General features: G+C 34.0%; 1 protein-coding gene across 14 annotated transcripts in view; it reads left to right on the top strand.

Annotated features, from left to right (window-relative positions):
* The window catches only part of LOC110454542 (EF-hand calcium-binding domain-containing protein 7-like), a 46,268-nt gene that overhangs the window by 7,241 nt on the left and 13,691 nt on the right, over positions 1 to 25,336 (top strand). For 2 of the 14 annotated variants that reach the window (XM_021504082.1, XM_021504079.1), the window contains 11 exons: positions 4,067 to 4,190; positions 5,191 to 5,247; positions 8,244 to 8,300; positions 9,417 to 9,482; positions 10,910 to 10,978; positions 12,359 to 12,580; positions 13,289 to 13,852; positions 16,704 to 16,847; positions 17,316 to 17,354; positions 20,743 to 20,781; positions 22,564 to 22,635. In XM_021504082.1, the coding sequence (XP_021359757.1) occupies positions 4,067 to 4,190; positions 5,191 to 5,247; positions 8,244 to 8,300; positions 9,417 to 9,482; positions 10,910 to 10,978; positions 12,359 to 12,580; positions 13,289 to 13,852; positions 16,704 to 16,847; positions 17,316 to 17,354; positions 20,743 to 20,781; positions 22,564 to 22,635 (1,453 nt within the window). Of the gene's footprint in view, positions 1 to 4,066; positions 4,191 to 5,190; positions 5,248 to 7,887; positions 8,036 to 8,243; positions 8,301 to 9,416; positions 9,483 to 10,909; positions 10,979 to 12,358; positions 12,581 to 13,288; positions 13,853 to 16,703; positions 16,848 to 17,315; positions 17,355 to 20,742; positions 20,782 to 22,563; positions 22,636 to 25,336 lie in introns of those variants that run through there. The other 12 variants (XM_021504081.1, XM_021504085.1, XM_021504084.1 and 9 more) reach the window with 12 other exon arrangements.

Below are 25,336 nucleotides of genomic sequence, written 5' to 3'. Positions count from 1 at the left end.
TCGATACTCCAGGGGTTATGCTTACTTTTGCTTTCTGCAACCCTGGAATATTTCATATCAAAATTGAAGGCACGGGTTAAGCTATTTGATTGGTCTTGGCGGGAAAAAACCTGACTAATCGTTAGGCTGATACTTATCCTTTGAAGATTACAGAAGAACGACATCCGACTTCAAAGCCAGTCAATTTTACTGTTATGCGACCGACCAACTCTGCACACTGAGCCTACCATTTTGCTATGATGTATTCCAGGGTTGCAGGGAGCGAAAGTGAAAATAATTCCTGGAGTATTGAGGATGATCAAAACCTAGTTGATAATTTGAGTTATGTTTTACAGTACAGTGAAAGTATATGAATCTTTTACGTACGGTGATGACATCAGTGATATCGTGGTTATTCACCCTCTCAAAAAGGTCACTGCAGGAATATTAGAAATGTTTGCTGCTGTTAATTTCACCTGAAACCATTAAGTTGTACATATCTCTGGTCAAATTGTTAGAACAAATAATCAACTTTGGTGTCTGATAATTTTAATTCATGATTTATTATTAAGTGCATTTGTACTAAGTCTAATTATGGACTAAATTCCTCTACAATAAAATCTATTTTTAAATCTGACATTGACCTAATATTCACAAGGTCAAAATCTATCTGAAACAATTATTATTCTGTAATAGTTGCAAGATACATATCCGATATGCAAAGACATTCTCATTCATACTTATTGTGATGGTTATGGTCACTTGTATAAAGCATTCATGCTACAATGTGTTTCCATTTCTACCCAAATGCTAAATTGCTATATGATAATTTGACATGCTTTGACTTGCTAAGTTAGGCTAGATGTATTTATCATACCTGAAAATCACTTAAATGTCAATTATGAAGCCCTACTTATTTTCGATCAAGTTGGTGAATATATACCGGTACTCAAACCAAGAAGAGTTGAGTCAGACTTGAAAATTTAACTTCTAAACAACTTTAGATATGTTAAATATATAAAAGTTAATGCATAATGTATAATGAATAAATTTTCAGGGGAGAAAGAATTATAAAACAAACAGGAAAAAAAAAGGAAATGGAAACTTACTATGACTTTGTGAAAAAGGAGCCTATTTTTTCAATTAGGAATGGGTATTTGTTTGTACTGATTCTGTGACACAGAGTTAACTGAGGAACCTGGGTTTCATAGTACGGGTACTATGAAACCCAGGTTCCTCAGTTAACTCTGTGTCACAGAATCAGTACAATCATCTTTAGATAATCACTCACAAATGGAATGCCAATTATTGCATGACACAAAGTAAATAAGATAATCAAAAAAATCCTGATTTCTTGAATTGTTTATTGTTGGCATGAACAAGATGTTAAGTAATTAATGTTTGACACTCACCCTACAGCACTGGTTCACGGTCACTTTTTTGTTAGAAATACTGGGTGGTAGGGTACAAATTGGTAGAAGGGGTGTTCAGATCTGTTAACTCTTGGGCTACATTTATAAGGTTACAAAGTTTTCTAAGTTAAATAACAAAACGGAAGATTATAATTTTTAATATTATCATAATTATTTGAACTGAGAAATACTATGTTTTTAACTTTGCGGGACTTATTCATCTGGAAAAAATTCAAAACATCGGGACTTGGACTCTCGAATATCCTGTAAATAAGACAGAATGTGATTCTGAAATATGTGATGAAACACAGTCTAATACATTTAGATTTTCATATAGATATTGGATTTCTTATCAAATTCAATATTTCTCTGTTAATTAAATTTCTGATGCCTGTACTTAATAAAAATAACCATGGGACGTTTTATTGTTCTAGAACAGGTGATTATTTCACTTCGATATATTAGTTGTAATTGTCAATATTTCATAACGAATGGGCCTTGATTTTACTTCGAAACATTGAGAAATTTGAATTATACAAATTTGATTCATGAGAAGAACATTAGTAGTGTTATATAAAGGGAGAAATTCTGTACTTTGCCGTAAGTTCGACACACAGAGAAGTTCGAATCATTTTATGGAAGTTTGACTGTAGTATATATTTGGTGTGAAAGTACCAAAATTTAATGCATTAGTCAAAATGTTCTGACTTCCAGATTCCAGGTTTAAGGTTTACGTATGATATATACCTGTCATTGATTTCCATGGGATGTTCAGACTGTCAAGCCCAAAGAGTATAACTGGGTATTTATAGGAGGAGAAACATACTTGGATACCTATGTATGTAATGGTAGATCTTACCAGACAAATCATGTGTGTTTTCAATGTTTGCATGTCTTGTGTTCGATGAATCGATTTTAAGGGACAAAACATGATACTATGGGTTATACAGGTGGGGGTTTGTTTGTTTGTTTGTTTGATTTTGTTTAACGTCCTATTAACAGCTAAGGTCATTTAAGGACGGCCTCCCCTGTGTGCAAGATGCATGCGTGTAGTGAATGTGTGTGTATTTTGGGAGGCTGCGATATGTTCGTGTTTGTCTCCTTGTGATAGCGCGGAACTGATGCCGACTTTATAGTGCTACCTCACTGAAACATACTGCCGAAGACACTCAGCAGGACGCCCCACCCGGTCACATTATACTGACAACGGGTGAACCAGTCGTCCCACTCCTAATTTGCTGAGCGTTAAGCAGGAGTAGAAACTACCATTTTTAAAGACTTTGGTATGTCTCGGCCAGGGGACAGAACCCAAAGCCTTCCTCACATGGGTGAACGCTCAACAAATGGCCAAAAGTGAGGCAATGTCAAGGGAGACATTAGGAAAAAGAAAGTTATTTAGAAAGAGAAGAGATAAGGTCCCAAATTTAGTCGCCTCTTACGATCATGCAATTGGGGGCAGCAGGTACAATTCTTACGCCCTACCTGCAGGGCAGACAGGTTGGGGTACTGACACAAAGCTATCTATACAGGTAAATGATTGATACAATAATAATAGCATGTAACTATCTGTTAAGCCAGGAAAATATTAAACAACATTTCCTTGTCAGAAATGGCGTTCGGTAACAGCGCTGATTGCAAAGTAGAGGCCTATTTTACGTAAACTGATAAGGGCTGACGAGCCAAAGGAAAGTATATTGAAATTTTAAAAAAACTTCATTAAATGGACGAAAATACTAAAGTACCAAAATTTAACTCTCCTCCTTTGATAAAAAAAATTGGAAATTTTAATGTGTCTATAATATCTTAACTTTAAGCACAATGTTTATGTTTGAATGTGAAACATTTTAGGAATTATGTCGAGTAACAGGTTTGTTTGTGAAATGAAGTATTTTTAAAATTGTTGTTGGTATCCAAATCGTAAATTCAAATGTTGCATGAGGTGAAAGTTAATCAAGTCCAACATAGCTTTGTGTTATGTTTATGAATATTTATATTGTTAATGAGATGGTAATGATAATGGGTCAACATTTGTCATATTTAATTGACATTTAAACAAAATTAGAAATCTTGTAAAATCATATTACATTGTACATATTTTTTTGTTTTGTTCATGGAAGATTTCTAGGTAAAAAAAAACATGCTCAACATCATTAAATTTAATGTATCCTAATTTATTTATTTTTAAAAATAGGATAGATTATGTACAAACTTGATTATTTGCACACCATATGTACTTTAATGAATATTATATCAAATAAAATGAGGAATATGGTACCTCACTTAAAGCATCATTATGCGTATGAATGCCAACTGAAAGCAGTTCAATACTTAATTATATATACCATTTTTTGGAATCTATTTATCGCATAGAAAATTAAATTACGCTTTTTGTTATTCAATAATTAGATAAAATGACGTATTATTCATATATGCCTGTTCAATGCATAGAACAACCACGATCGGCTCATGGCATTCATAGCCTGTATGAATGCCATCTGAATGTGTTAGGATTATATAGAGGCAGTGCCATATGATGACAGATATTATGTATAGATATTATGTATAGATATTATGTAATGAAGTATGCAAAACATACCATCCGATCTCAATTCAGGGTTGACCTCATAACTATTATAACAAAAAAGTTTACATTCGTACTGTACGTTTCATTTCAGTTCTGCAATATGAATAAAAATACAGCAGATCAACTTCGGCAACAAAACCGCAAACGTCTGGAGAGGATGGAAAGAGGGGACCGAAAAAGCAAGAAAAGCGAGAATTTCTCCGACTCAAAGCGAGGTAAATCTTAGTTGTGAAGATTAGATGTTGTCACCATTGCATAAAGGTTGATCAAACTTATAACTGTTTTTTTTGTCAAAAAATAATTTGATACTGTTAAAACTTAATTATAAAAGGTGGTAGTAGGGCCCTGGATGTAGCTAGTGTGTAGTCTTTAACCTAGATAGTTTAAACATGGTGTGATATTGATCATAGAGTCAAATTATATAATTGTGTAGACTTTATCATAGATTGTTTAAGGATAAATTGTGTGCAAGGATAATGGAAAGTAAACACATCTGTAATGAAATAGACTTGGATCATAGGTGCAATTTTTAGTTAATTGAGGATTGTTAAAAATGAAAGACCTGTCTAGACTGAACTCCAGCTAACTGATATTTCTGTTTGGAATGGACAGGTTTTCAAATTAAAATGGTTATTTTTTTTTATATAAAATGTTTACAGTGGGACCAAATGTGTCTGTTTTTATATTGATGGCAAAGAAATGTATACAGTGGGGCGTAGCTAGGTCTGGTTTATGCAGGGTTACATAAATATATAGTGGCTGGTCTTGGCTAACAATTTCCTGATTATACAGGGTTTGATGTAGACAGGTTTTTATTAATTAAACATATCAGCCTTTTATATTATGTGTTGTACTTTCCTATAATCCTACATTCTATTTAAGTTATAGTTTAGAAATGTGTATCATTTCCTTTGTTTGAGCTGATTTTTATATTTTTATTATTTATTTATTTTTTTATATTTTTTATATTTTTTACTTCTGTATTATGATTTATTTAGAGACAACAGTGGATTTATATGAACATGCTAACACATTGTTTGTTTTTAATGCTTGATTGATGATAACACTTATTTTTGTGATATTAGATAAAATAAAACTTATGAAGAGACTTACTTATACCATGTAAATATTTAGCGGGTCGAAACCTGAAATAATTTTGAAGAAAAAAAATCCTGTGCTAGTGATTTTAGGATTTTGACAAATTGATTTTCCCAGGTGATGCTGCCTCTATGGGCTCGCAGATATCAGTGAAATCTAATTCCTCACAACGCAGTAAGCTATATACATAATACATCATGAAGCGCTGTGTTCCAAATTGGTTTGCAGTTCTAAATGGCATTATACTCCGGTTTGCTTTTCATCCCTATCATCACTTTGCATTTTTGTTTCCAGCAGTATTTATTTTAGATAGAGTTTGCTAATTCCTCCCACCTCGAGCACCTTTAACTGATCCCACCCGTTAATACTTATACATATATCTGTGTGAAATATTATAACCTATAGCTGAACAGAGATTTGTTTATTTATTTCATATATCATTAATGCTTTTTCATTTCACTGTAAGAAAGTATATAACACTATATGGCATTCGACGGGCGTATTTTGTTCCGCCCCGCGGTGCTCTTGTTCATTTCAATGAATTATTGAGCCTACTACCTTGTATTATGTTTATAATTAATTAAGATGCTGATGAGGTAACACATGTCAAAGTATACACACTTAAAAGTATAATTTGACATGTGAATAATTTTTTTACTTTCAGTTTAACAAATAAACATTGTTTCACGTATCCATTGAAAACCGTCTTGACAGAATTTTTGCCATTTTTTCATTGCTGTCCTTTGTCAATGAAACCCTAAATAGTAATCTATAATTATTAATTTAGCAACATGTGAATTTACAAGTCTCTACTGCATTCTACCCTCTGTGAATACTAAAACAACTGGCCCTAGGATGAACAAATAAATTGTATTCTCTCTCTCAGATTCCATCTTGTATGAAATGTTTATTGTCATGCTTGCCAAGTTTTTGAAATTTCCTTTTTGAAGATTCTGCATAATCGAAAATTAAAATTAAAATAAAAATGGGTGTATACCCCACCCCCTCCCCCACCCCACCCCACCCCACCCCACCCCCGCTTAGGTTGAAAATAGCACTTTAAAATGACATCTTTTGAGTTGTTCTTTCAGATGAAATAAATTAATGGATCTAGGAAATGTTTAGCAAATTCATTGGTTGAAAATATTGAATATAAGCTAGGGTCCAAATTTTCGGAAGGTTGTAAATAATTGTATAATTGGTATTACAAGACAAATCTAGAACACAGATCAAATTGGAACATCATCGTCACGATCATCATCATATAGTATTCAAATCAGTGATCTACAAGCAGCATGAAATAGTTCGTCACTTCACATTGCAATAAAGACAAAATTTGAAATATGCAAATGCTGTTTAAAATAAGACACAAGAGATGCGTGCATGGGGAGGTACAAAAAGTCTGTCACAATTTCCAAAAATTTCAACCATGTTAATGCATCAATATCACCGAACATTTCAATGTTAGTTCATTATATGATATAATGGTGCTTGCTTGATTTTGCGGGTCTGCATGCGGTGAAATATTTTCGTAGAAAAATTAAAAGTATCTACAAGTATGAAGATGTTCAATCGATTCGAATTCTAATGACAGAATTCTTGTTTTATCTTTATTAGCGTAGAGTACAGGTTTTCAGTTTCAATCCCCTACTCCATCTTCGTCACTGATAGAAACATTGTACAGTTTATATGAGTTGGGTGTTTCAGCCACTACCCAAACAGTTGACACTTCCACTGTTTGACTTGTGTGTACATTTTGACAGACATTCATAGAATGACATTCGCTTGCTTCTTTAAATCTTTGAAGCCACTGCTGTTTGCTCTTCGTGCTAAATTAAGAAAAAAAGATTAAAAAAAAAATGAAAAATTTCTGTTTGTGTGAAGCTCAACTGTTCACAAATAAATGCACACCCAAGAATTTATAATCAGTAGTTTTCAAGTTTCACAGCAGCAAGCTATAAGGGATCACAGATGCATACAAGGGGAGGTAACTTAAAGAAAACTGTTGATCACAAGTGTGAACCACTTTCACCTAGTCAGCATCAATACCCATATCACAGATCTTCAATGTGTTTGCGTGTAGTTTTGGGTAACTGTGATTTGCAGACAAGAGTATATGCACAGATCAATAAGTACAACTTCTGCGGCTACTTAAATAGGACCCAATATCTCCTCCTACTGACGGACTCTTAAAATTATTGGAGAAATATGTCAATTTTTTATCCACATATTGATAATTTTTGTTCCAGGTACATAAACAAATGTGGTAATTTTTTTTAAGGTACTGCACTGGTAAAAATGTGATGAGCTTATTTTGGAAAGGTTGAAAGTAAAGAGATTCTTTAATCAAAATTTTCTAAATGAGAAGGTGAATTTCATCACTCCACTTACACTTTTAGAGATTTATTATGGTATTTTGAAATGATAACACCGTCCAGGGTCCATATTGGAAAAATCAGTGCAAAACAATAATTCATGAATTACAGAAAAGACACACAAAAAATGGGGAAAAAAAGGCCAATTTTGATTTTGGAATTGGTCAATATAACAGACCAGGAAAAAAAAAGGGGGTTGATTGTTATTCCTGCATTCGTAAAGGTTGGTATATCTTTGAGTGAGATGAACTCTGTGGTTTAAAAGTATGCGTGACAAAATCTGTGACATCAACACAATTCATGTATGTGTTTGTTATCAGAGATACAATATATACATCTTTTGTAAGGTTGTCAATCATTACAATATTTTGCGGATGCATTTTCTACTTAAAAACTTAAAACAGTCACTTGAGGATGTTTTGATTGATTGGTTCAACAAGGTTTATCACATTTTTCATACAAGTGTTTCCTTGTATGTAACGGTATATTCAGGAAGTTGTTAGGTTATGATATGTTATGCACTAGCTGGCAAAATAGCAAATACCGGAAGCAAATATTGACAAGTTGTAATTTACAAGTCAAACACTGTAAGTATGCTATTGTACTGTAAATAATGTATGCTGAAGCCTAATTATAATTTATTTTACCTGTCTAATTTTTATCTGAAGATTTTTCGTGACTGTACTGTTCTATATGTATATATATTTCAAGGTATTGATCTTTTAATTCTTTTACTATTTTTTATAATGGTTGCAGTCAGTAATTCAATGTTAATTGTGTTTTTCTCTGGTCAAGCTTTCAGTGACCGGCCGATGTCTGCCAGGTCCGGCAAGTCTATATCTTCTCAGAGATGTAAGGTCAATGTTTATTTCTGCCCTGACACTGGGCAAATGCTTTTCATTGGACATCACTGGTCAAATGCTTGTCATTGGACATCACTGGTCAAATGCTTAAAAACTGTCACATCAAAAACATGTCACTGGGCACTGGTCAAATGCTTGTCATTTGACATCACTGGTCAAATGCTTGTGGCTGGACACTTGTGGACACTTGGTGTTGTATTGATGGTCACTGACTATAGCAGTTTTGTTTGTTTGTTACCTGAAGAGGGTCCTATAGGAAGTATAGCTCTTGTCTGGTTCGGCACCAACTTTGCCTTTTCGGTCAATGCAGTATGGTCTGTATATGTGTATATAGTATATAGAGATATCATTTTGTCAGTATTGTGTTCCTGGTATTATTGTGAACTCAACTATCTTGAGATAAAAAAGAAATATCACTTTAGCAATCCTGTATTCACTCTAATGTTGACAACACAGTATATGTATTCATTTGAATATTCAATATATGAGGTCAGTTGAATGTTCCGTGACATTATTCACTCATTGATAGGTAGAATTATTCACGAAAATACTAAATTCACTATTTGTATTCAGTATTTGCCTGAGTGTTGAGTATACAGCTGGTATTCACTCCAATGTTCAATACGCTTATTCATTTGATTGGGATGAATACATGTATTCACTCAAATTTAAGTATGTACTTGTATTGGTATTCATTTGGGTATTGAATACAGGTATTCACTCGAAAACTTTAAATATTCACGTGAATTGTTCTGGCACAGTTTTGTTTGGTGCTGTCTGAGTTTGGGCTTGATGGTTTTGCACTACCCATGTTCACTTACAAAGGTCACACAGCGAGTTGAATGTGAGATTAACTTTTCACTTATAATGAAACTTTCAGTAAAGATTGAGTATGCTGATCGTAATAGCTTTTATTATCTCAAATTATAAATAACATGAATAATCTTATTAATTTTGTAAAGTGAAACGGATAAATTGTGATGTTTTTTTGTGTTCATTATTTTTAATTTCTAAATTCGGATTTAATTCATTTGACAAAGTTGAGAATTACAGAGGTCATCAGATGGTTTAATGCTGTGTTTAAATGGTCGTGCCTTTTTTCTAGCGTCGAGGAAAAAGATGGGATCAACTGCGTCCATTAAATCTGAATTTTCTGTAGAGGACGGAGGAAGTAAGGACTTTTACTTTTCTTTTGGGGGAAAATAGACATAAAGTCAACGGTACATATCTTGTTATACCTGGCGTAGTAGTACCAGTAGAACTGTTCATTTAGGTGTGTGACAATCACTTTGTTATTACATTGTATTCCTTTTTTTTGCTTTGATTGGTGCTTATTGTAGAGTATTGCCAATACAATTAAAACAATGTTCCAAATAATATGAAGAAAAAACAGATTGGAAGAACTTGTGTATAGTAATGAACTAACTTAAGATAGATCACTGATATTTAAGTTGATTATGTCTACATTGCATTGTTATAATATTTATGCTTTGAAAAAAAAAATGATATCTTAACAAGGTATTAACAGTTTAACCCCTTCAGACATCCTCGATATATCCAGGGGTTATGCTCATTTACGCTCTCTGCACCCCTGGAATATGTCAAAGCATAACTGAAGGCTCAGTGTGTACCACCTTGTTGATGAGACAAGAAGACTTGTTTGATCCTTTAATATACATCAATAGAATCTGGCGGTCGCGTAATGGTAAAAAATGACTGGTTTTGAAGTCGGGTGTCGCCCATTTGTAATCTTCAAAGGACATGTATCAGCCTAGGGATTTGTCAGGGTTTTTTAACCCGAGACCAATCAAACGGCTGTCTTTATGCCTTCAATTTTGCTATATGACATATTCCAGAGGTGCAGAGACTTAAGTGAGCATTACCACCTGGATATCGAGGATGACCCCCAGACCACCGTAAGACCAATGACCTATTGGGTCAAAGGTACCTAGACTACATTTCTAAAGGTCATAGGGTCAAAGGGTCACAGGGTCAAATTTCAGCTCTTTCAAACCACAATAAAACTAGTTATGGAGACCACAGTAGGAACAAAGGCCCTTAAGGGTCCCCTAGAGACAACAATAAGATTGATGCTCCAAAGGGGCACTGTTTCTGAAAGTCTCTCAATTTTTGTGAGTGCTTTATTTTTTTGAGTTATGTGCCTAGATTTGCGAGACATTTTCACTTTGCATGTATGATCAACACAGTCTTACAAACTATATAGTAGTATGTACAGGTGTAAATGTTTGGAATGAGTTAGGAGGCATAGTGAACTTACATGCATGCATAACTTCAAATGGACAGGCTTCTACTTTATCTCAAATATAAATGTCCATTGCATTTCTGAAATCTGGTTTAAGATGTTTTAATTTGCTGTATTATGCATATAAAATCTCTGTTGGGATGGAAGGTGATACATATTGGGTGGTGGTAAGAAAGTATATAATTATTTGGTGAAGGGGTATCATAATTTCTTTTTGGCAGGGATGATAATAATTTTAGTGGGGGCGACAGGCCGATTCCAAATACCGGTACACTGCATGTCTGTTCATTTAAATATTGACGGATTAATATTAAAGTTCACACTATTCACTTCAGCTTCAGATAGTAAAAGGATGGGGTCATCGTCTTCCCTACGGTCAGATTCGACCTTGAAGGCAGCAGAACGTAAGACTCAAGGTTACTCACAGTGTTACGCTTCACGGCTTATGACGGTTCCGTCACTCTGGTATATGTACTATAGTATACTGAAGGAACAAAAGCACAGTACTAAACTGCTTGTGACATTATATATGTAGCTTATTACAAATACAGCCATGACATTTTCTTCCATTTCAGTATGTTAAACAAGAACAGATTGAGAAAGCTTTGTTTCTTGCAAACATTATTTCCAGCGTTGGTTATGGGGTTGCTGCTGCTTATTTTCGAGCTGAATACTTATTATTTCAGCATTTGTATCTCACCTAGTCCAAAAACTTTTCACATTATGTCACAGATAATATCTTTGTGTTTGTTTACAGAGCGATTGAGTCAGAAATTACCTTCATTATACAGATTTATTGAGCTACAATATTGTAACTTCTTAGGTATTTTATAGCCAAGTGTAATCTTTTTTAACCTGGAATATTAAGGGTGATAAGTCAGTTATCATCATCTTAAAGTTGGTTTGAATGTCTTATATCCTCAATACAATTTAAGTCAAATTTAGAGGCTCGTCTAACATTTTCCTCTAAGTACTGTGAACATGCAATGCCAGTGTAGTACCGAGTAATTATATACACTTTAATAGCCATCAAGTTCAATAACATACATATTGAATTGACTGTATAAAGGATGTTTTTTCTATTGTCACTGACGTTTGCTTTATGAAGATTATATTCTTCATACTGCCATCTTCTTTATACCGCCACTTTCACTCTACGCTGTTAATTGGTCTGTCACTGCTGTGTATAACGACAAACTGTACTGTCTCCAGTACCGGTGTTTACATTCTAGCTGATACCAGTGTATAACCCGAGTGACTTAGAATTTTAAGCCTAAACTTTCTGAGCCCTTGCCATTATTCCATTTCAAACTGTGATGATTCATTAACAAATACATTGGAAACTGAAAGTAAGAAATTTTCATTTTATATTATTTTCTTTAGTGTAAATCTCCTTTTGTATAGAATAATTGGAAGGGAAAAAATCATCAGTGTTATGTAATTGAAAATAACCTTTTTATATAAAAAAAAAAATGAATAATAGTCAATATATTGAAACTGAAAGTAAAAGCTTTTTATTTGATATGAATTTTTAGTTAAAAGTTTTCTTACAGAATATTGTATCCCCTGGGATAATATCAATGTTATAATCAATGTTATGTAATTGAAAATCATACTTTTTTAATAGAAAATAAATTACAAAATATTCCAACCATAATATCTAATACAATAGGTTCAGTCATGATATGATTATCATTACATTTATATTACATAGATTAATATTACTCTTACTTTTTACTTGTTTTCCTATACTGTTTTACTCAAAATATTTCAAATACCAAAAGATGAGGAGGAGGACGCTATGGAGGAAATTCCTGAGGATGTAGATGAAGATGACGATGATGATGATGACATTCAAACGTCCATGACACGAGCATCAGATGCCAAACGACACAGCATACAGTCCACTGGGTCATCTTTCAAACGCAGCACTGACTCTGAATTGGGGTCAAGGAGTTCACTAATGTCATCCAGGGGGTCTTCTGTTCATTCTTTCAAAACAAGGCGTAAGATGTTTGTCTTTTGAGACCACCCCTCAATTTCTGTTGTTGACTGACATGTTTTTGTCTTTTCATATTCACAAGAGACGTACGTTTCACTGAGAATGTTTCTTCTTTGTTAAAAATGGTTGTTTCCACTCTGCCCACTAGTAACTTGTTGTCCTACACTGGAATCTATTGATAGACATGCACTGAATGTGACCTGTTCATGCATGACTCAGAAGTTATCATTTATCCCTCGAAAAATATTTTTTATTTTGCATGGAGTGAATGATTTGTTGCACTTTACTTTCACAGTGAAATACTACACAAGTTAAAGCATCAGTGGCTATTATTATCTCTTCTGAGTAGTGGCGTGGTTCATAATATCCACTCTTTATGAAATTGAAATCAACCACTACACCTCCTAATTCTGAAATTCATATAATTTAGGGGTTTTAGACACCTCCTCTCCTGTTTTAACAGACCGATTTGGATTTCTATCTTTTTTTTATTTCCCCCAGCATCACTGTTGATTCCATGAAGGAAAAAACAGCTATTTGGTGGAGCGTAAATCACGTTTGACATAACTAATTCTATAGGTGCAATCGCATTTGTCTCTTACATTCATCTGTCCAGACAGGAAATATTGGAACATTTCAAGAGGTTTTTAATATGTCTTCTGATCTCTAGCTGTCATCATATATTTTGTTTATCTTACTTTACCTTTACAAGAAGATCCTACAACAGAGGTTGGGTTAGGACAAACCGTAACAGACGACTTGACTACTTCACCCCGAACAAAACCAGCAGCCTCCGTTAGGAGACTGGCAGAAGCAGACACAGCATCTGGCTTACATAGTTCTTCAGTATCACTTCGTAAATCTACTGGCTCTGAATTCGGTTCTCAAATGCAACGTGGTATGAACAAATCCTCAGCATCTGTCCGTCAATCTTTGGATGCTGAAAAAGAATCAATTGTTCAGCAGTCCCTAACAGGTTCATCAGCATCCCTCCGCAAATCTGTCAATACTAGGTCAAAATCAAATGTTGGATCATCCGCATCTATCCGCGAGTCTATTGATGAAGAGCTGGAGTCAAACGCTCAGAAGAGCATCAGAGGGTCATCTACCTCTCTCCGATCTTTGAAGGTTGAACAGGAATCAAGCACTCAAAAAAACATTAGTGGATCATCAACATCTCTTCGCAGATCTCAAGATGCAGGATTTGGATCTCAAGTCACTGTAAAATCCAAGCAGGCAGTGAAACCAGTGTTCTTCTCCTCCGAAGAAGAATCAAGTAAGATGGCGTGTGTTTTTAGATGTTCGCTGTGTGGCCTATTCCCAAGGCCAGTCATCTTAAAAGGCTGCTTTGTTTGCCTGCCAGATCCCAATCCAACATGTTTAGCCTAACTACATGTATCTCCTTCCAACTGCCTCCAAATCTTTCTGATGATGCTTCCCAAGAAAGTATTGATGTTATCAAATCATTTTCCCGAATCCTGCAACCAAGTCTGCTTTGTTCAAAATGCTGCCAGGAATCCCATGTATTGTTTCCAAACATCGTAACCAGAACGTTTATCTGTGATGACTTTAGTTCAGATGTGCGAGTCTGACTCTCAAAAGATATTTTTCAGTCACAAAAAAATCTTGTATCAGCTCTGTTTCGTCCTCATTTTTGTGTTGCACAATGCAGCAGTGACGTTGAGTATAATTCTCGAGAGAAGACAAACTAACTTGTGACAGAAATATATCTTTGATATATAAATGGATATATAACCGAGTGGTATGTTTATATGTGGGTTGTTGTCTGTAGCATGGGTGTATGTTATGGTTCAATAGAAGTTGTGAGATTATAATGGTTATGATGTCCACGAATCCTGTTTAATCAACACTTACCAGTGGTAACCATGGAGATTTCAGAGTTGTGTTTTGTACAAGTCACTTCGTGATATGTTTGTTTGTCTGCATGTTTATAAGAAATAATCACATGGTAAAAAAAATCAGTGCTATAGTTGGGGGGCTTTTGAATCAAGATTTTGGGTAAATATTCACTCACAAGAGTAAAATATCTATTCTAATTGAATTATATTGCAATACATTTGTGATTGTCACCTTAACAAGGTACGACCTTGGTCTGATAAAACTGACTTAAACATTGACATTTTTTCCTGTGGTTAGTGCCATTTGAAGAAATTATGGGTGATGTCTAGAAAAATATGCAAATTTTTGCTACCACATTTAGAATGGTTAACTTAAAAATACTGCAATAGGTTGCTTTCAGACTTTCATTCTGTTTTAAATGTGGTTCCTAAACGTAATCTATAAGGATTTTGTCTGGGCATGTTCAATTCTCATCTGAAGTTCTGTGCATATTTTATAAGGTAGTATGATGCTTCTTCAGATTATTGCAGCTGGGTTTTTTCCTGTAGGATAGCTTTCTTAGTGTATAGGTTTGGCAAAATGTTTGCATGAATTATTTATACATGCAATGTATGTGTAATTCTTTAATTTTCCTATCAAGTTCTGAGATAAGTGCAATCCAGAAGAATTTCACGAGATCTTCTCCCTACCTCTCTTCTGATTGGCTGATGAAGAAGTGGACATTAATTCAACCAATTTGCTTTTTCTATGAATTTCATACATCATTGCTTACAAACTTATTATCTTATTTTCACAAAATGTAGAGCAATATAAAAATACTTAATGCGTAAGTAGAAAAAATTTTAACTTGCTTTATATCCCATAGAAATGCTGCTTAGCCTTTTGAATATTTGAATTTTGCAGGGTTTGATTTTTGTTTTAACCGAAAGAATTATATAACCAAATTGTTGTCTCAAAGCCACTTAACACATAAGGTTAAGCTGAAATTAAAAGATATTAGCAGTTTTGAAATTCGCACTGGACCTGACATACCTGATGTACTGACTTAGGTGAAATGCTTATGTTACGTCAATATTGTGAGTTCTACATAATAATAATAATAATAATAAATGATAATAATTCGAGGTTCTTATGTACCGCTTTATCCCAGCTTAGTTTGTGGGTCGTCTCAAAGCGGTTTACAAATTATTATCCGTGGTTATAGGGCCTTTGTAACTAGCCAATATCTTTCTCAACTCCCCGGGGAGCATACAGCCAGTGCTGCCACTTCGGCGCTCACAGCTAGCATTCTACAATTCTGGCACTGCCCAACCACATACTCATTTACAACTGAGTAGACTGGAACAAGTGGAGTAAAGCATCTTGCTCAAAGATACAACACAGTGCTGTGCTGTGACTCGAACCCGCAACCCTTCGGTCACGAGCCTGGCGTCCTACCACTAGACTACCGTGCCTCTCCATTACATTAAACTAAAAATGTGACGGGCTTGTGAAGTGGAGATAGTTACAATATATAAATAAACAAATGTATAATTTCAATTATTAATAATTTTTTAAAAAGTCAGCTACATGGAGATGTGTCAACTAGTTACATCTACAATTATCATAATATCTTGACCGATTTTATAGAAATAATTATTTTAAACTTGTACGATTAGAAGAATAACTGTTATATTCGTCAGATAATGATTTGATATTGGTATTGCTTTTGCTGATATCTCTAGTATATCTAAATGTTTTGTAGAGTTTTTGATTGTTTAATAGCTGATATGAAAACACAATGGTGTTCTTTTCCCTAAAAATACGGTAAAACAACATGTTTATTTAAGAAACGACGTTTACCCTGTGATGCCACAAATAAATCTCTCTTCTATTAATAGCCAATCTCCCTACTTCAAAGTCCAAGTTGTATTTCACAGGCATCACCTGTATGGTTGTTTTTCATATGTTGACTATCTATAAAAGATCATGTCAAATATTCACATTACATGCAATATCACAGGGACTACCAACACTTACTCAAGTGAGAGCAAATGCGCATGACATTCCACTTTATATCAGCCACTGACTTGATTGAATTAAGAAAACAGATTTTAGTGAACTGGGAAATAAGTACTTTAAGCAACTGTTCTTATTGCGGGTAGTTTTAGTTAGTTAGCACATGTTTTTGATTCCAAGATAGAGAAAAAGGAACTTGCAGTTTCGAAATCTGGTGGGGGAAAAAATACATTAAAGATAATTAATTTGGTACAACCTTTTGTGAGAAGACAGGAGACGTGAGGATGACGAGGAGGAGATTGATGAAGATGTTGATGATGAGGAGGAAGTTATACCGACGTCTGCTAGGAGACGGAGTAGCGCCTCCAAATCAGACCTGTCATCTTCGTACAAATCACGTCATAAAAGCTCCGGTACTTAATTATATAATGACTCGTTAAAAACATCAGTAATCTGATAGCTGTATACACTATATTCATTCTTGTATATATGAAGAAATTGTCAAGTCACATTGAAATTTTTTATTGTCTACAGGCTAAAAACTCAATTGACAGAAATAAAATGATAATTTGTAAACTGAACGCACTGTTGGTATGATATATATATATATTTTAAATAATTTGATGAGGAAATGTTCAGTGTCTTAAAATAGTATGAAGTAGGGTTTTATCTTCCATGCATGTGATTTTAGAATCAAATTTGAAAAATACCTTTCTGCCTCATATGAGATTTTTTTCTCTCACAAACTGATGAATAAGTTTCAAATGTGATCAGCATTTTTATGTTATTTTTTACAGAAGATAATGATATCATCCAAGCTATTAATGACTTTTAATCACACAGAATGTTCAGTATCATTAATTTGTTGCTTTCTTGAACAGGGGAGTTAACTCATGGTTCGCATGCGTCGTTAAGATCAGGTATCTATATGTTTACCCTGTTACCTCACTAGACGTGTAAATCGAGTGTGATATCGTTGACGGTCTCTCTTGAATGCTTTTGCTCTTTGACAACAACTTATGCCACAGTTTGTTGATCACTTTTGGTTTGGGGTTGATATTGAGTACGATTTCACCAGCGAATTGCTTCACATTTCTGCAACAAAGTTTTCTGCACTTTTTAACCATGGTTTATTCAGATCAAGGTATGTATTTTTAAAAATTGCTGACATCGTTTTTTGCTAATATTGCACTCATGAGAAATATGTGGAGGATACAGGATTCTGTCCTGCTTGTGAGATTGGATTCTAGAATTCCTTGATCGCCATGCTACTTATTCTTTAAATAGTCAAATTAACATTTTCCCAATTTATTTGACAAAATCAATGTTGATTGATGATAATTATTCATTTCAAAATAAAATTATTACATTTTATTTTTTTAGAAACATAATGTTCTCATCTCATTATGAATTCATACTTCTGAAATAAAACCAGAGAGAATTGAGAGCATGTTGTTTGATTTAGCGCAACATGGCATATAAGGATCTGACTTGTAGGGTAAAATATACCCCTTGGGGTCAAAGGTCAAGTCTTATTTCGGTCAACTGTGAAGACACTTAATGTATGTGGGTCTAAGTTGATTCAATTATATTCCTGTTACATAGTCAGTACTTTCCAGTAGAAAATAGTACATATTAGAGCTATAGAAAAATGACTTATGAAATATGTCCAAATATTGACATTTATTTTTACAATTTTTGTATTGATTAATTGTTGAGAATGCCTCTGAACAGAAATTTGATTCAGTAGATTTAGGGAACCTGCTGAACTTCATGCTTTTCTGCTTGAAAGGATTTATCGGGATACATTTATCAATACTGCTTAAAACTTACTAAATCTGAGAGTCTTCCTTTGATTTCCAAACTCATATACCTAGGTAATGATACAAGAATATAACTTCAAATGGCTTTATCTTTTTTTTTTGTATAGAGTCTCCTGAATTTCTTGATGTTGTTGTTTGTTTCCTTTTATGTGTTAGTGTTTGTAGTTGGTTAAATGTCTATTCCTGTGTATGTACAGGTTACCTGTCTATAGAGGTCACCTGTCTGTAGAGGTCAAATATATATAGAGGGCACCTGTCTGTAGAGGGCAATTATCTATTGAGGTCATCTGTCTGTAGAGGTCAATTATATATTGAGGTCACCTGTCAGTAGAGGTAAAATATAAATAGAGGTCACCTGTTTGTAGAGGTAAAATATATTTAGAGGTCACATGTCTTTAGAGGTAAAATATATATAGAGGGCACCTGTCTGTAGAGGTCAAATATATTTAGAGGTCGCCTGTCTGTAGAGGTCAAATATATATAGAGGTCACCTGTCTGTAGAGGTAAAATATATATATAGAGGTCACCTGCTTGTAGAGGTAAAATATATATAGAGGTCACCTGTCTGTAGAGGTAAAATATATTTAGAGGTCACCTGTCTTTAGAGGTAAAATATCTATAGAGGTCACCTGTCTGTAGAGGTCAAATATCTATAGAGGTCACCTGTCTGTAGAGGTCAAATATATTTAGAGGTCACCTGTCTTTAGAGGTAAAATATATATAGAGGTCACCTGTCTGTAGAGGTAAAATATATATATAGAGGTCACCTGCTTGTAGAGGTAAAATATATATAGAGGTCACCTGTCTGTAGAGGTCAATTATCTATTGAGGTCACCTGTCTGTAGAGGTAAAATATATATAGAGGTCACCTGTCTGTAGAGGTAAAATATATATAGAGGTCACCTGTCTGTAGAGGTAAAAAATCTATAAAGGTCACCTGTCTATACAAGTCATCTTTTCATAGAGGTTGCCTGTATATGAATAAGGCAACAGTATCTTTTCTTTTCTGAATTGGCTGTGCAGCTTTAACTGAATTTAAGCCCAGCAAACTTATTCTAATACCAGGAGGCCAATGGTCTGCATATCCTCAAAAACGACCACAGGTTATGTGTCGGTGTACACCAGATGTTGAATATGCGTAAAACATGTATTGATCACGTATTTAAACCTATATCAAAACTTTGGTCCACAGATTACTGAAGAATATACATTAACAATCAGTCAGCTTGCTTACCAGAATTTCTCTGGAATCTCTTTCAGCTGGGGTCTATGTCATTGAATCTTGACACAGCAGATACATGTGCCGCAGTGTTTACTTAAAAACAATAATATTGCCAAAGTCTTGTTATATGTACAGCTTTTTTTTTTTGGGGGGGGGGGGGGGGGGGGTACTTACCAAGTATAACCTTCACAATGTACAATAATCAGGCTAATCTCATTTTGAGCTGTTTTATTTTTGTGCCTTAATTTCTTCCTTTTAATTCATGCTTTAAATCAATTTTATTTATTTCTTTTTTATTTCTTCATATTTACCTTTTTTTATTTAAATAAAAGAAACATAATCATAACAAAAGAAATATTTTTTGTCAATTACATGGCTATATTTCAATTGATGATAATGTGTTTTACTATATTTGACTAAATAATGGGGGTAAGTGCCCCGACACCTAGCACACTTTCGAAAATTAGATTTATTGAAGAACCATTCTAAATTCTTAACAAACAGTCTTTTAATTATAATTAATAGACATACTTTTTCATGTAAGTCTGCAAATTACGATAAAGGGATGGTATATTTGAACGAGATTAAATTTTGGGGTACTTAAATGGGATGGGGTATTATTGGGTCAAATATGATGTGTACGTTGATCAACTCTTCATTTGATACAGGGCCGTACCAACAGGGACAGGACTGTGGACTATATCTGTAATAAATTGACATATGGTTAATGAGTGGCTTGCCTGCATGATTGATTGAAATGTATCTGTTTTTAAACATAATTGATTTGTCAACTGGTGATTGCATGATTCCTTGAAATCGTATGTTTCTCAATGTAACTGATAATATATTTTCTGTTACAGGATCTTTTGTGAAATAAATTTGAGAAAAAAAATGTGGGAAAACAAATATTCATATTCATACCTTTACCTACTTGTTTGCTTGATTCACAGTTTGTTTGCATTGGAAAAATAAAATTTATTAACTTGTTATACTTTTCAGAGGTTACACCCAATACTTGATAATACATGTAGTTTTCTACAAATAAAAAGATGGACAATATTAGGTTTAATTTCACTATTCTCATTATATATCTGATGTAGAACAATATAAATGTATCTCACTTGATACAATTACAATTCCATGCAAAAAGTTCATGTTTATCACAAATTAAAGAAAGATTTTTTTTAGTTCATTTTCACCATTTTTATGAACAAGTTCCATTTATTGCACAAGATTGTCACATTTTAATGCATGTTATTTCAGCCGGTATGTCAGGATCAAGGAGATCTTTGCTGAGCGTTGGTACATATGATTTATCTCCCCTTTAAGATACTCGCCTGTTTGGAAAACCTGTTATTCTGGATCTGAATTATCTTGGTGTTTTTTCGCCTTAAATGTTTTGCTCATGGCTTTAGTTTTTTGCACGTGTGTTTTACCATTTAACATATTCCTATATGAAAGTGTGAGTTTTTTTCCCTACTTTTTCTATATATTGTAAAAGTCATATATATATATACCCCCGGTATATATATTTTGTTTGTGATGATGTGGTTTAATATTTTGGCTTCATCATTAACATCAGTATGTCAAAATTGTTCCTTCATGAATAATTAAAATGCCTTATTTGAAAAAATAGATATCACTTCATTTTTTATCCCCAAAATGTACTTATTTTCTAAATTCACACTACTATTTTCACTTTAGAATATGCTTAACTGATGTCTAAAATGAGAAGCAGTTTTCTTATCTGTCTAAGTGTTCAATAATTAGTCTATTCAGTTACAGTGTCAATATTTCCTGCAAACTTTGAAACTCACTCCCACCTCATCTGACCATTAACATGTAGTCACGTTTAGCAACACTTGTGGTCTCCTCACTGGTATAATTCTGAGTGGGTATTAGTTTTTAAATACACACAGAACACGTATCATCGATCCAGCAATCTGGTGGTATACAACAAGCACTAAGGGGCTCAAATGTTGCCAAACACTTTAGAACTCATTTCCCTATTTGTTCTCATGTCAACTTAAACAGTCAATGTGTCACATATCGCGACACATTTTATAGAATTATCGTACATAGTTTGAATGTTTGGAATAGAAATAAAACAAAACAAAAAAATTCATGGGTCAAACTCACGACTTTTACATTACAAAGTCTACCTTTACCAATGCTACCATGTGGGAATTACATTGGCTGTGTCCAATTAGTCTATGAAAAGGCCGACGAGGGAAGTCATTCTAGGCCAGTAAAAACTCTTTTTGGTTGCTTCATTCATTCATCTTTTCCGTCTTTGCGTATTGCAGAGTTATCTTCTCTTGGGAACAGGTATTGATTGTTACGTCATTTGTTTGTGTGAGAAAATTACGTCGTTTTCTCAAAAATTTAAGACGTTACTCTCTTAAACAAGTGACGTAACAATCAATACCTGTTCTCAAGAGAAGAGATAACTCTGCAATATGCAAAGACGGAATATAGAAAGGAGAATACTCTAAGACAAAAACTCTCCAAGAGGAACTCTTCTTCACGATTACAAATAATACTGTGGTACACTTAACCTTAAAACACACATGAATCTTCAGCACATTGGGGTAACCTGACTGGGTGAAACTTATAATAAATACGTAGTAATGTATCATGGTTAAAGTATCGTCTTTGTTTGAGTGGAGTGCTCAGTCTTTTTGCCCTTGAGCAATAAGAAAAATGCAAGAAGGGCAGAAATTGTGATATATCTTTAAAGCAGCAGGAAGAAAATTTGGCACTGGGCAAAATTTGTGCAGACAGCTAAAAAATAAAAAATACAGCTGAACACAAATTTAAAGTTGTACAGAATATTACATTAATGTGCCAAAAAATCATATTCATATGATTAAAATACACATTTTGTTTTCAAAGCTGGTGATTACGAATTAGGACATCGGATCTTAAAGATCTTTATTTAGAAATTAACAAGTTTAAACTGTGGTGGTCAAACTCCCGGTCAGGTTACTGCGTTACAGGACTTGGTCTTATCACCCTTTGTTTCTTGGACTCGGGATATACCTTATGAATATTCATGAATTTGCATCATCCTTTTGACCGCAGGTGAGAAGGATCCTAATAGCACACCTGTCCCCGCACAACGAAAAACTCTTTCTCGCTCTCTCTTAGCTGAAGGTAAATCCTGCCTTTTGTGCCGTACTGCAAGATGCTTGGTGTTGTGTAGTGTTGACACGTTTCTGTAGATTTATGCTATCACTGGTTGGAAACCCTTTATACCTACAGCTTTTGTAGTTTCGTAATTTTTATTTTCATTTGTAGTACTCAATATATGTGGTAGTTTGCTGTCAATTTAATGCTTAAATGTTGTGAAAATGTATCCTGATGCTTTTGGTGTTTTGCTTTGAGCGACCGTTCATGTTATTGTTTAAAGCCAAAACAAATTATGTATGTTTCAGGTAGCATGACTGAAAAATAGGGTAGGTCGGTCAGGATGTATTTTTATTTTTTTTATTTTTTATTTTTTAAGGGTTGCATTGGGGTTATTTCAAAAATTACAAAAATCACCAAACATATTTTAAGCCTTTTGGATTTAAATTTGGTTTTGATACCAGCTTATAAATCAGAGAGAGTATATACATAGTTGCCTTGTTTGTTCATCCATCAATTTGGTCGTATCCAGTGGACAAGTAATCAAAACACTGGATAAAGTGCTTTCGAGTGAGATCAAATCGGTAGGGTCGATCGGGGAACCTGAAACACACATATTGTTTTTTTTGCCTAAATGTCAGTTTTAAATTACTGAATATTAATTGGGTTTTTTGCCTAAATATCAGTTTTAAATTACTGAATATCAATTATCAGTATTTACCATTGATTACGTAAAAGTGGAAAGTCGCATGTGGAAAGTTTTTGCGTTGCAGTTCTTTAAATTAGTCACAGTGGGTTGTTGCCAATGGTTCTGAAATCTGTATTATATCTATGTAATCTATTATGTAAGGGACTATGCATAGTTTGGGCCATTTTTTGGCCCCCAAATCCATCAAAATTAAAAATCTTCAATAGAACTTTCAAATGACTGTTTCTTTTATTTTGAATACTTCCCTGGTACTATTATGTGAACATTTATTTAGGTTTTCAATTATGGCTGCCATGGTAACCAGTTAATACTTGTACAAATTAATGAAATTTGAATATTCAGTAAATTTTGACAGGTTTTTGCCTAGTTTTTCTCTTAGTTACCATAGAGCGCACTCTTGAACAAACTTTATATTTCTCCTAAAGATGTATTACAGGTGCCTACACATTATCCTTTGATTTTGAGTTTGTTCAATGATGCGCTCTACAGTTTCCAGGAGAAAGACTATGCAAAATGTGACAAAATTCACTGAATATTCAATTTTTTCTAATTTATGCAAATTTGAACTTGTTACCATGGCAACAATAATTAGAAACACAAATAACTATTTTCATGATAGTGTTTGGGAAGTATTCAAATTAAAAGAAACAGTCATTTCAAAGTTCATTTAAAGGTTCTGAATTTTGATGCATTTGGGGGCCAAAACACACCCAAACCATACATAGTCCTTTGTACTCAAATATTTACACACAAATTTACTCAATGCAAAAAAAATAAGTGACACCATGACAATTTCCACTTTTTCAGTATACTTAACGTATCTGTGATGGTACAAGTCATTTAAATCGTTTAATGTGTCTGTGATAATACACACATGAATACATAAACATTCCAGATACAATAGATAAAAATCATTCTGTGCTGTTGATTTGTTCATTGTTTGTCTACTATAGAAATTAAATGAATTCCAAAATTACTTACTTGATCGCAACAACACTACCTTGAATTGTTACTGACTGAGTATGATATAAGTCGAGTTTGTGATGTCTATTTCTGGGTTAGGTTTAGCCTTGTCCAACACGCCTGGTCCAGGTAGATAGTCGAGTGCATGTGGTTCAATGATTGAATTTCTTATTTAAGTTACATCTTTCAACACTAACAGACTCACAAACCAGTTTAATATCATATTCAGTCACTTAAATACTTCATATCTAAACATATACAGTAAGTTTGATCATTAATATGATAGCAGCTGGGAGAAGTTGTAGAATTCAATGATATTTTTATCTTAAGGAAATACCACTAGCATTGATAGGTTTCAGTTATATAGATTGTGAAGAAACCTTTTAAATTAGATATTAAACATTAACTCATTCACTCCTGAAGACACATTTGAACTCTTCCAATTCAAAGGTTGGAATAGTTCATTATCAAACTTCAGGGGTGAATGATTTAAGGAGGTTGTAATGTTCAATTTCAGATTTAGTGTTGTCATAGAGAAAATCAGTGTAATTTTATCAGAACATTACCTATAAAAAGTAAACACACTGCATGCATTCCTCACATGATGTAGCTATATATAGTCTTAAGCTGTTCATTTTTAGCTCACCTGGCACGAAGTGCCAAGTGAGCTTATGGCGTGGCGCGGCGTCCGTCGTCCGTCCGTCCGTCCGGCGTCCGGCGTCAATATTTTACTTTAAACGACTTCTTCTTAATAACCGAAAGGCCTAGGGTGTCAATATTTGGCCAGAAGCAAACTTGGATGAAGGGCTACAAAGTTTGTTCAAATAAATGACCTTCACCTATTTTCAAGGTAACAGGGGTCAAATATGTCAAAAACTTTAAACATCTTCTTCTCAATAACCAAAATGCCCAGGGAGATGATATTTGGCCAGTAGCATGCTTGGGTGAAGGGCTACCAAGTTTGTTCAAATGAATGACCTTCAATTATATTCAAGGTCACAGGGGTCAATTGTATTAAAAAACCTTTAAACAACTTCTTCTGAATAACCAAAATGC

This window comes from Mizuhopecten yessoensis, unplaced genomic scaffold (genome assembly GCF_002113885.1).
Source record: "Mizuhopecten yessoensis strain PY_sf001 unplaced genomic scaffold, ASM211388v2 scaffold7907, whole genome shotgun sequence".
In the NCBI taxonomy this organism is placed as follows: Eukaryota; Metazoa; Mollusca; class Bivalvia; order Pectinida; family Pectinidae; genus Mizuhopecten; species Mizuhopecten yessoensis.
This window is presented reverse-complemented; position numbering and strand designations above follow the sequence as displayed.